The sequence below is a fragment of the Phyllobates terribilis genome, unplaced genomic scaffold (assembly GCF_046119375.1).
Source record: "Phyllobates terribilis strain yellow unplaced genomic scaffold, ASM4611937v1 Scaffold_3__8_contigs__length_932513732, whole genome shotgun sequence".
NCBI classification, from domain to species: domain Eukaryota; kingdom Metazoa; phylum Chordata; class Amphibia; order Anura; family Dendrobatidae; genus Phyllobates; species Phyllobates terribilis.
In genome coordinates this window covers 775,138,768-775,151,972 of record NW_027362763.1, presented here as the reverse complement: position 1 = coordinate 775,151,972, position 13,205 = coordinate 775,138,768, and the positions used below count along the sequence as shown (strand labels likewise).

General features: G+C 40.9%; 1 protein-coding gene across 1 annotated transcript in view; it reads left to right on the top strand.

Annotated features, from left to right (window-relative positions):
• The window catches only part of LOC141257582 (DNA helicase MCM8-like), a 43,784-nt gene that overhangs the window by 17,256 nt on the left and 13,323 nt on the right, over window positions 1-13,205 (top strand). Inside the window, exons 8-14 of the mRNA XM_073672257.1 lie at window positions 2,111-2,196; window positions 3,992-4,143; window positions 5,263-5,461; window positions 7,128-7,158; window positions 8,654-8,794; window positions 9,039-9,180; window positions 10,748-10,943. Of these exons, the coding sequence (XP_073528358.1) occupies window positions 2,111-2,196; window positions 3,992-4,143; window positions 5,263-5,461; window positions 7,128-7,158; window positions 8,654-8,794; window positions 9,039-9,180; window positions 10,748-10,943 (947 nt within the window). The remainder of the gene's footprint in view (window positions 1-2,110; window positions 2,197-3,991; window positions 4,144-5,262; window positions 5,462-7,127; window positions 7,159-8,653; window positions 8,795-9,038; window positions 9,181-10,747; window positions 10,944-13,205) is intronic.

Sequence of the window (13,205 nt, the reverse complement as noted above, 5' to 3'; positions counted from 1 at the left end):
CGTGGCTCCAGAGCCTGGATGAAGCGCCTGGCAGCGTGAAACGGCCGTCGTTCTTTATTCTGTGTCTTTCCTCCGCCTCGTATGTAATAAAGGAACCACTTTTCAGCCATGTGGTGAGTGCCAAAGTTTTTTCTCTGTTCGTAGTTTTGATATTTTTTCCTGGATTTTAGCCCATTCTTCATCTCACACAGTTTAGATATACCCACTACCCACTTTAAGTTGTTAAGCGGAGCAGGGAACCTTTTCTTTTTAGAAGTTGAAAGGTATTATCATCAACGGCAAAATAATTGTATGTAAAATACGGTCGTCCTTGTCCTTCACGTCTTTCCAGGAGAACACAAGGCAGGGAATAGTGCCCACTAAAATCAATTGCTTTCCATGGGTGTTGACAGTCTTACAAAACTGCATGTGATCGGTTGTACCTAGCAAGGCGTATTGATTGGGGTGTACTCATATGTTAATAAGTATATTTAGATCTAAAGCGTCATACACATTAAAGGGATTGTCTGGGTTACAAATTGCATGTTCAAATTCCCTGTTAATGGATTTTGAGCTATTAGACCGTTCCCTCCCTTAGGATCTATATAACTTCGAGGGAGCAGAAAGCCGTTCCTAAGACCATCTCTAACAATAGGAGACCTGGCTCGTCCATTTATGACATGGAAATCTCTGGTGGTCCCAGCAGTAGGCTCTCTGTGATCAGCTTACTGTCTGGGGGCTGTTTTTTATCCATGTGATTGATGTGTGCCTTCTTTACGGTAAAGATCACATCTGCACAGAGGCTTATTTATAGGAGTTGTCCAGGTTTGAGAGCAAAGTCTGCAATCACTCTATGTGACTGCGGACTTCTGAATCCTGATTCCCTGGTATTGCTGGTGCGAGCGGACACATGACCATGATTTGTGATGTGATGACTGGGATGCGATTTACTTACACGGCTTATTATATGTCAAGTTCACTTGTATAGAGAGAAGCCATACATGGAAATGACCGCTCGATCACACCAGCAATACTGGGGAATCATGACAGCGTACACATTGCACACTGTCACGATTCAGAAGTCTGCAGTCACATGTAGCTCTCTCACCTGGACAAACCCTTTAAGCACCAAGTATTTTTTAGCACATAATTATATTTATCAGTTCTCTTCTCATCAGAAAATCCTAATGAACAGTTTATATCCCTCTTTAAAGGGATGAAATGAAAGATAACTCCTCTCAAAATGTAACCCCCAGGACAATCAGCTAATCCCCTCCAAGTCCCACTCCGAACATCCCTGGGAAGAGCTGTGGCTAGCTATTCATGACCCCTGCTGCAGCCATTACCAGGGAAATGTAGTATTACATGGCGGCCATTCAGATGGATACAAGAATAGCTCAAGTCTGAAGTCCACTGCCACCATTGTTGTAGTCCCATGTAGACCAGCCCATGGCTGGGCTTTATAGAGGACTGAATTTTTTGCTGTATATTGCAGTATATAATACAAGCAATCAGTTGATCGCAGGTTCACCGGTGAACGAAATAATGAATGAAAGTTCATAAAAAAAAGTTTAGAAATGTAAAAAAAATGTATAAAAACTTCATTTGCTTCTCTCCCTTTTTAATTCAAAAACAAAAAACTAAAAAGATGCTTATGAATAAACACTTGTTATCGCCGTGTCCATTAAAGTCTGAACCATGAAATTATAAAATGTGTTAACTCATATGGTAAATGTGATAAAGTCAGGAAAATAGAAACTCCTGAATTGACATATTTCGGTTATTCCCCTTCTTTAAAATAAATAGAATAAAAAGTGATTTTGTACATACTCCAAAATGGAACCACTACATCTGACTTGGAATTTTTTTCCCATTTTTCTTTTACATTATATGGTAAAGTGAATGGCATCCTTCAAAACTACAGCATGTCCCATAAAGAACAATGCGTCATAGTGATATGCCGGTGGATAAATTACAAATATATGTCTCTTGTAAGAAGGGGAGGAAAAACTAAAGTACAAAAATGGAAATTGGCCATGGGGAGAAGGGGTTGATCATGTTTTTTTACAATGCTGGCATGTGGTAAAAATCCTATAATGGTCCTTTTTATAGCCAGGATTTTGTGTTTTAGTGCCCAGTCCCAGAATGCCGAGGACGCTCATTTACACCGAACCGAGGGTCTCCTCTGACAGTGACAGTGGATTGGCAGACAATCAGGCAAGTAGAGAGTATGTTTTATATCATGTCTTATAAGTCTCCTCATTCTGACATGCCAGGCTTGGCTTGTCACTCTCCGCAAGGAGAAACGTAGACATAAAGACGTGTCCTTCATCTGCTCCATGTATGTTTTCCATTTACCTACATGTCTGTTCTGGACAAAAGCTTCTATAGATCAAAGTGTGAGTCACAAAAGGACAATGCAGCAGTCGGCCCCCGTACCTGCTCTTTGCTGCCTGCATCCTAGACCGCCTATTCAGTCTCATTCAGAATAGATTTATAGAGGCGTCTTCACTCCATAAAGCAGATATTCTCCAAGATTTCCATATGAAAGAAATCGTGATTATATAATTATTCCAAACGGAAAGGTTATGGTTTTTTATTCTGTTGCCGCTCCTTGGCTCAGCCGGGTGTTGTCTCTATTCATGGTGAGAACATTATATTCGGCTCACGAGGGTATCTTAGCATATTGCTATTGTGTCGCTTTATTGCTTTCACTATATTCCACTTTGTGTCTCCTTTATTTTGATGTTTCCTGCCCTTATAATCTAACAGACATGACCAGTTTAATCCACAGAACAGATTCTCATGTTTTCTTTGTTGAACAGAAAAAAAAAAGTGTGATCATTTTCACATTACAGTAAAGATAAAGCCACTTGTAGGTGAAGGAAAGCAATGAAACCTAATGAAAGGGTAAGCGTGCTCTGTTCCAAAAGATGTGACCCTACCCTGTACTAATGAGGAGGAGCAAAAACTCCGTGCTGCCTACAGACTGGTGTCCTTGCTTTGATGATACCGTATCTCTAGTCATGTTTCAAGGCTCTTTAAAGGGGTGTTCACTACTCGAACACCCTCTTCTCAGTCTGTATGTTTGCACCCATTAAAATAATAACACTTGTACTCAGCCCTGGTGTCGGTGCCATTCCAGAGGCGTCGGCACTGTCTCTCCCAGGGCTATAGCAGCTCTCACTTCCTCCGGATGAAAGTGATTTGTCTTAAGGCAGGGAGAATGATGCTGCCGCTGATTGCTGATTGGCCACAGGGATTGCGTGACATAACAAAGTCACGCGAACCCCGGGAGAGACAGTGCTGGAATGGGACAGAAGGTGAGTATAAATGTTTATTATTTTACTGGGTGCAAACATACAGGTTGAGAAGGGGTTGTGTGAGTAGAGGACAACCTCTTTAAAGTCTATGTACACCTTCATATAGAATTTCCTTGTTATTGATAATTTGCTTCCTAAATACAAAGTTACAGTAAGTAACTTTCTAATTAGTTTTTATTAAAGGAATTGTATACTACTTGGATAACCCCTTCTCAATTACCATATTTTCACCATTAAAAATAAAAAAAACATTTACCCCCATGGCTCCCCCTTTTGGGGTTTGCATCTTGTTTATATAACTTAGGTGCAAATCTTCAGACAGGAAGAGGACTTGAACTCTCTAGCACCGCCTGTTGGAAGCAGCGATCCTACAAGTCACTATTGCCCTTTAACGGGCCTTACAATATGACATAGGATAAAAGCCAAACCAGAATCTCAATTTGATTTACTTACCTACTTTCTTACTGCAGTTTTTTTCCTTGTTGTTTTTATCTTAGGATTTGTTCTGTTTGTTAATGGCCACAGTGTGAATGTGCACCTATACTGACAGGTGTGCCGGCTCATTTCTTCAGAATTAAAATAAAAAAAACAGCCTATTTCACCTCCGTTGCCGTCGCAGTTCCAGAGAGTTTAACTCGATGTTGCCTAAGTGATAACAAACTTACTTGAAGATATGTTTTCTCTTCCAGAGTCCAAGAGTTGATGTCAGATGATCAGCGGGAAGCCGGTCGGATCCCAAGAACTGTAGAATGTGAACTGAGCCAAGATTTAGTGGACAGCTGTGTCCCCGGAGATCTGGTGACCATCACTGGGGTAGTAAAAGTATCTAATATTAAAGATGGTACGTTTCATTTACTTTCTCCAGACCACATGCCAAAGCTTGTGATTTGTCTTGTTCTTAGGAATCTATTACAGTAAATTCATACATTTGTCAATGTAGTGAAATATTTTGACATATTTTTTATTTTTTTTTATTTTTTTCATGGAAGTTCCGTTTTAGATTAGTGACCATGACTGATTCAGGGGATATTCACATTTCATAAAATGATGGCATAGCTCTAGAATATGGCATCACTTCTTGATCAGTTGGGTTCTGTATTCTGGGACCCCCAACACCTGGAATTGAGGGGGCCATAGTGCTGAATCATATAAGGAATACTGTGCAGAACAGGACTGAATGGGGCCAGATTGGTGAATCTGCACATGTGATGTGTCGTCACTTTCAGAGTGCTGAACGCTGCCAGCTTATCAGCTGAAATGCTGCTAGCGGGACATCGTGGTATTATATAATATTGAGCCCTTTTGGTGATGACTCCTAAAAGAACTTTTCTGGCAAGCTAGTGTAGAAAGGATGCCATCTATTTTGCAGAGGGTAGCACCAATGAAGTTTGCACTATGAAGGCATACTACCTGCAAAATGAGGCCTTTTTCTTTGCTTTGTTGGTACTTTAATATTGATAATTTAATATTGATGGCCTATCCTTAAGATAGCTCATTAATATTAGATCTGTGAGGATAACACCCGGCACCACCGCCAATTAGCTGTTCCCGGTGCTGGCGTCGGCCAGATGTGATCAGTTGCAGAGCGGCACGGCACAGCTCTATCAACAGCATAGTGGCTGCAGTGGGTACTGCAGATCCATTTCTATTCATCCAAATAGGGGCAGATGTGCATAACCGAGGAACAGCTGATCGGTGGGTTTGTCGGGTGTCGCACCACCAGCGACCAGGATGGGCCATCAATATTAAAGTACTGGATAACCCCTTTAATTTGCATGCTATTGCCATGAAGCATTGCCTGTTGGACTCCATACACCAGCTGGATCTCCACAAGTAGAACCAGAACCTTCCAAAATTAGTTTCTGTACATTTCACGTACTACATATAAGTGGCATAATAAACCTGTATAAAATGTATCTAAATAATATATCACTTTCTTTATCTCTCATCTTGTGAATAGGAGGATTTAAAAACAAAAATAATAAATGTATGTTCCTATTATACATCGAGGCAAATTCTGTCTGCAACAGCAAAGGCCACAAAGGGAAAGAGACAGACGAGAGCGCCACCCATGGAGCTTCCATGGACTTCTCCTTAAAAGACCTCTACGCTATTCGGGAGATCCAGTCTCAGGAGAGTCTCCTAAAATTAATAGTCCAGTAAGTGTGTTTCTCTTAATATTTCTACAGCCTTCTTCTTACTGATGTTAATGATGAATTATTTAGCTTCATTTTGCTTGGTAGAAGCTTGCTCTGCTAAGAAACATTCAGCTGTTATATCATCATCCGTCCTGACAGATGGGACGATTTACTGACGAGTGATATTCAGTGCAGACCTTCACCTACACAACTTATTGTAAAGTTCACCTGTGTAAGAAAATAGGGTCTGTGTCACTTTATTTTGATGATTTAAGTGGTTTTCTGTTTTGGAAATGTTTCCCAGCTTCAATTTGTTAAAAACAAATAAACTGGGCCTTGATCACCCTCCCCGGGTCCGACAAAGAGTTTCTGCTGCTGCTCCTGTTATTGTCTGCTGCGCTGACGTTACGTTGACTGTCCTGCAGCAAATCGGTGAGCTCAAAGACAGACCTCCTGCTACATGTAAGCAGCATTCGTGTCATATTTACATGTAGTTTTTCTTCCATATAAAGGGAAAGTTGCTTCCCCAAAAGAATGGAGCATACCCCATAACACTATCAAAACTTTTAATGGACAACTGGACCAACGTTACAAACTGCCGGCCAAGAAAACCTTGTTATCTTTCCATAATTAAAAAGAGATGAACTGGAATATAAGTTGGTGTGCATACAGCGTATAGGCGCATGTTCACACTGGTCACTAAACAGACAAAACCGAAGATAAAACCAAAATAAGCAAATACCCTGCAGTAAATTAATAAAAAGTAATAGTGCATGAAAATAATATAGAGTGCTTAGTTATCATAATTTTGATCAATAAAACGTATTAGCTTTCCCACCACGTCACGGTGACCCTATTTAGGTCGGTCCTAACCTCCGGTATTAAAACCTTACCATGTGTCAAGTGACATACATGTCGATAAGTGCTGAGAAGGAGTGAGACCGGATAATGGACACCCAGCCATGGGGAACAACATGAATGTAATGTCCAGCTCAAAGAAAAGAGAGGCCACACTTTTAATGCACTAAGTGCAAACAAACTGAAACAAAAACCTTAAGAGATGAACTGAAATTCTAAGTTAGGTTTTTTGTTTCAGTTTTTTTGCACTCTGTGGCCTGCTTTTACGTTGAGCTGGACATTACATTCAAGTATTTCCCCATGGCTGGGTGTCAATTAGCCGGGTCTCAGTCCTTCTCAGCCCTTCTCCACATGTACCAAGAAATAAAGTTGCATTCTGTAGCACTAGATCATGTAAACTAATGTGATTCCTCTCCTGGGCTGATAGCTTACATTTAAATGGGAAAGTAAGATCATGCTGTGATTAAAAGCACCAGAGGTTGATGGGTGGAGAGCTCAGTCAGAGAGCCTATTTATACAAATATCAAAGACTGACGGTCACTTCCAAACAGAAAACGGGTGTGTACAGGTGCAAACTAAGAGTAGCCATCTCTATATATAATCAAATTTCATATATTTCATGTTTGCATGTTACAGCGCTACAGAGTGCAACTTTATTTGTTGGTTATATAAGGTGATGGCTACTCTTAGTTTTCACCTGTACACACATGTTTTCTGTTTGGAAACCATTTACTAAATGCACTGCCCCAGTGAGCAGCACTATCAGTAATATTGGCCATCAGAATTCATTACTTTGTTTGTCTCATTGTCATTTTTCTTTGTATTTCAGCTCACTTTGCCCTACGATATATGGACACGAGGTAAGATTATCTAAATATATCCATGAAAGCATTATGACCTATATGTGAAACACATAAAGAAGAAATGAATTAGTGTCATGATTCCGTTGTCAGATTACCAAGGGCTCCTCCCCTGTCCCTAACGCTAGGGGCGTCCTAGCTATCCTTGCTCCCCAGATTACTTCTGATGGTGAAGATGCTGGGGTCACATACCTTGCTGAACTCTTGAATCCGCCCTATGTCTGTCCCTCTCCCCCACCCAGGGAAGTGTGGAGGAATAGTGTATGTATATATATTAACCAGACAAACAAGGAAGGACAAACAGGGATGAATGAAAATGGCAGTCATAAAAATATGCACTCACAGAAAAGAGAAAGGAACACTGGGGAGAAAAGGGAGGAAAACCATATAAGAGGATGAGGAATTGCACACAGCCTAAACACCTAGCAACAGTCAAAGACAAGCACTCCAAATGCCTCTACCAACAACTGACTCCTCCACTCCTCACCAGGCAGTACAAGACTTAACACTGGCAATCCAGATGGCCGGAGGCGAGTATATATAGAAGAGGGGAGTGGCCAACACTGAACAGCTGAGATCATTCAAGCTGGAAAGCTTCAGAGACTCCATGCTGAACAGATTAACCCCTGTACTGCTAACAGAAACCTGCACCGTTGAATATGAAGGAGAAGTGCTTCTGATCAGTGCATGAGTACATGAAATCAGACGCTGTGGTCTCCTGGTCCCTCTCAGTCGCGGTAAACCTGTGACAGACCATTGGGGGAAATTGCAATCCTTCCAGTTTTCTGGAATCATTGGTAAAAAATAACATAACCATAGCATTCTGTGATAGCATTCACTATCAGGGCAGTCTCTAGTTGACCGACTAATAGTTATTCTCACTCCTCGACAGCCAGCATCTTTCCCTACAGGAGAAGCCAAAACAATGCTGCATGCCCCGGAAAACATGGTGCCCAAAAATAAGCGTCCAATATTATCTGAACTGTAACTTTGGCTCCTATTGAAGTGAAAAGGAGCTGATCTGTAGATCTCTACAGTGGCCTTTACACAGCATACAGCACTCTTTATTGCTTACATCTGAAGCTGAATGCAGCTTATCGGTGGGGGGTACCAGGTGTCAGACCCCTACTGATCTGATATTGATGACCTGTTCTCAGGATAGTTTACCAATATCATAAGGACATAAAACCATTTTAATAATGTCACTTTAAGAAAATCTCAGTCTCAGATAATAGTTTCTCTATCTTGTATTTTTGGTATTTTTGCCCCCCTTAAAAGTGTAGCGGGTCCTGAGCCCTCATTTCAATATTTTTGAAAATAATTCTTTCTAAAGGAAAACATTGGACCCCGACGAACATAATTTGTAAGGGTCTCAGTTGTGGGACCCCCAGCGATTGGCAACTTATTAACTATCTCTTAGATGGTAAATTGTGATTGTGGGGCAACCCCTTTAATATTTTTAACTAATGAAATATATATTTTTCTTTTCTTTTAGGTGGTTAAAGCTGGTCTGTTACTTGCACTTTTTGGAGGTTGCCAGAAATACGTGGATGACAAAAACAGGATTCCAATTCGAGGAGACCCTCATGTTCTTGTTGTTGGAGACCCTGGATTAGGAAAAAGTCAGATGTTACAGGTATCGACGGCCTTTATACTCTTGATTACTGAGCAGACAACTATGATGGCACTCATTAGGTTTTAAAGAAAACCTCCAGCAGGGTCATGATGACACTGCTCATGCACCATTTTTTTCACGCAGTATACTCTTCAGGGAAGGAGTCAAAAATAATAGCTAATGCTTAGATATATTTTAGACTCAGAATCATTGAAAACAAAAAATACTAATAGTGTGATATATGCATAACATATGTGTTTTATAGGCTGTGTGTAATGTCGCACCTCGTGGCATTTATGTATGCGGAAACACCACTACGACGTCTGGACTGACTGTAACTTTATCCAGAGACAGTGCAACAGGAGATTTTGGTTTGGAAGCTGGAGCACTTGTTTTAGGAGATCAAGGTATTATGTTTGCCACAAATAAAAAGTTGTACCTCCTAATTATAAAAAAATATACTAGCAGGAAGATCTTAAAAAGTAACTTTCTGAAGTTACCAGAAACTACAGGTACACTTTGAGCTCAAGTAGTGTGTACATCCAGGATAAACTCCTGACATCCTCCCACATTATATGCTGAAGATAGCCATAGGCTTTTATGGACCAGATGTGAGCCAAAAAGTGCTCTTAGGCTGGGTGCCCACGTAGCGGAATTTACGCAGCATAAACGCTTGGGAAACGCTTGGTAATCCGCACCCCATGGTCCCAAATGACAAGCCGCACTTTCAATGCCCATGCTGCGGATTTTTCCGCAGCGTTTATGCTGCGCTCAAAAATCCGCAGCATGTCCATTAATTTTGCAGACACGCAGCGTAATCGCCGCCATTGACTTGCATTGGACCGTGTGACATCCGCATCACTGCATTTGCACATGCGGATATCACACGGTTCAATGTGCAGATGGTACCCAAGTCTGGAGAAGAGGAGACTCTCATCCTGACCTGGGTACCATAGAAACTGTAAAAAACAGAATTTAAAATAAAAAATAAAGTTTATACTCACCTACCGATGTCCAACTTGTCAAGCACTTTTCCAAGTGATGCTAAAACCGCTTGGAAAAGCGCTTGATAACCCACATGCAGAAATGCATGCAAAGACGCTTCACAAATGCTTCTACCTGGCGGGAAAACCGCATGTAAAATCTGCATGCGTTTTTCCTGCCAGGGAGAAGCGTAAAAAATATGCAGCATTTCTGCATCATGGGCACTTAGCCTTATGATGTTTTTGGCAATTGTGTTCACATTTTTTTTATTTTTTTATACTGTTTTAGAAAACAAAATGAACTTGCCTGCACAGTGGCAGATGTATTGGATGTTCTCAGCCTCTGTACTAGGGGAAATCCTGATTGGGGACATGCTTACTGCATTAATATTGCAGCATTCACCTCCTTGAGATTCCTTATTCCTGTAGATCATCCAAATGATTAAAGGTCAATCTGTCAGCAGGGTTTTTACTATGTAGTCTGACAGCACAATGAGGTAAGGACAGATACCCTGATTCCAGCGATGTATCACTTAGTTTACTGGGTGCAGCATTTGTGAGTCACAGTTTTTTCTGCTGCAGATCTAGCAGAGCTCAGTAATAGAGCTGTGTATAATCCGCCCACACCACAGCTTTCTGTGTACATTGTATAGTGACTGAGAGCGGCTAGTCAGTGCTGGAAGCGTGATTTGACTAGGAGGCACAATACAAGTTGTCCTGCAGTGATAATTTCTTGCTGATAAAACACCAATTGTATTGAAGCAGCAAAACACAGCCTAGTAAGTGATGCATAACTATAATCAGTGTCTCTGTCCCTACATCATGCTGTGCTCTGATTACAAAATAAAAACCTGGTGACAGATACCCTTTAAAGAAGATTTATACATTTTGTTAAACAAATCACTTTTTATAAGTTTCTATATGTCGTATGCACATGTTCTGCAATACACTCCTGCTTTCGTTGAGTCGTTCTTCTGCTCTTCACATTCAGGGATATGTGGAATAGATGAATTTGATAAAATGGGTAACCAACACCAAGCTTTATTGGAAGCCATGGAGCAACAAAGCATTAGTCTTGCCAAAGCTGGGATTGTCTGCAGTTTACCAGCCAGGACGTCTATCATTGCTGCTGCCAATCCAGTAGGAGGACACTACAACAAAGGCAAGACTGTGTCGGAGAACCTGAAGTAAGTGATAAGGCTGCAATATTGGAGGAGGGGAAACATTATCTGCAACAATTACCTGTTGCTACAAATTGTAATACATATTTGAAGAATGAGTCCTCTACAGAAATATCAAGGACGTCCTGCTGCTGAGTGGCTCTATGTCTACATTTATACATAATCCAATGCTGCTTCTCACCCTGTATGACGTCACATGATAAAGCCTTGTCTGGTATAAATCACTTTTATGGCCATAGGGTTGCAGACATATAACATAACACTCATAGCTGTTACTCACCCTCCCTGGGTCCAGCTCTACCACTCTGCCGCTGTTCCAGGCTTTGTTCATTGGCTGCAACAGTGATGTCATGTCTACAGTGCACATCACCGCTGCAGCTAGTCACTGGGCTCAGTAATTTGTGCTGTCTGTATTGGCTCCCAGTGATGGTTGCAGAGGTCACGTGCACTGTAGATGTGATATTACCATTGAAGCCCATCAACAAACACTGAAGTAGCTGTGAAAAGGCCATGCTGGACATGGGGAGGGTGAAGAACAGCTGTGAGTGATATTTTATACATCTGCAACCAAATAGCCACATAAAACTTTAAACCGTACAACCCCTTTAAGAGGTATTAATGACCATCAAATCTCGTGACAGATCCTAGTATTCTCATAAGTTTCCCTAGTTGATCAAGGAGTAATAATCCAAAGCGTCGTGGAGCTAGCATTATCCTCCCTTTATGTACAGTTCCTAAAAAAAGTACTCATAGTCCGTGAGCTTGTCCACATTTTATCACATTACACGCACAAACTTAAATGTTTTTTTATTTGGAGGTTATGTGATACCAAAACAAAGTAGGAAGTGTGTTGAAATGATACATCGTTTTCTAAATATTATAAAAATATAAATTTCAAAATTGTGCCGAGCATTTGTATTCAGCACCCTGTTGTCTGATGCCCCTAAATAAAATCCTGAGTCCACCTGTGTGTAATTTTATTTTCAGTATAACTACACCTGTTCTCTGAAGGCCTTAGAGGTTTGTTTGAGAACATTAGGGATCAAACAGCATCATGAAAACCAAGGAACACACTAGACAGGTCAGGGATAAAGTTGTGGAAAAGAGTAAAGCAGGGTTTGGTTATAAAAATATTGCCCAAGCTCTGAACATCTCATTGAGCATTGTTCAATCCACCACTCAAAAATGGAAGGAGTATGGTGCAACTGCAAACCTACCAAGGACAACTGTTATCTGTATACTTCACAAATCTGGCCATTATGGAAGAGTGGCAAGAAGAAAGCCATTTTTGAAAGCAAGCAATAAGAAGCCCCGTTTGCAGATAACAAAAAGCCATATAGGGGACACAGCTAGCATGTGGAAGAAAGTGTCCTGGTCAGATGAAACCAAAGTAGAAGTTTTTGGGCTAAATGCAAAACGCTATGTGTGGTAGAAAACTAACACTGCACATCACTCTGAAAACACCATCCCCATCATCAAACATGGTGGTGGCAGCATCATGGTGTGGGGATGCTTTTCTTCAGCAGAGACAGGGAAGCTTGTCAGAGTTGATGAGAAGATGGATGGAGCTAAATACTGGGAAATCCTGGAGGAAAACCTGTTAGAAGCTGTAAAAGACCTGCGACTGGAGCGTAGGTTCACCTTCCAGCAGGACAACAACCCTAAACATACTGCCAGAGCTACAATAGATGGTTAAGATCAAACCATATTCATGTGTATGAATGATCCATTCGCAGTCCATGCCTAAATCTCATTGAAAATCTGTGACAAGACTTGAACAGTACTGTTCACAGACGCCTCCATCCAATCTCATTGAGCTAGAGCTAGTTTATAAAGAAGAGCAACATTTTTCAGCTTCCAGATGTGTAAAGCTGGTAGAGACATACCCAAAAGACTTACAGCAGTAATTCCAGAGAAAGGTGGTCCTATAAAGAATAGACTTGGCTGAATTCTCATGCACGTCACAATTTTCAGCTTTATATGTTTTAAATATTTAGAAACCATGTATAATTTCCTTTACACTTCACAAATATTTGCTACTTTGTGTTGGTATATCACATAAAATCCCAATAAAATACATTTCAGTTTGTGGGTGTAACGTTAAAAAATGTGGAAATGTTCACGGGGTATGAATACTGACCTACATCTAAGTGATTTACGTAACTTCTGTTGTGTCTAAATTAGTGATGAGCGAGCACTAAAATGCTCGGGTACTCGTTGCTCGGGTCGAGCACATTGGAATACTCGGGTGCTTGACCTGAGCAACGA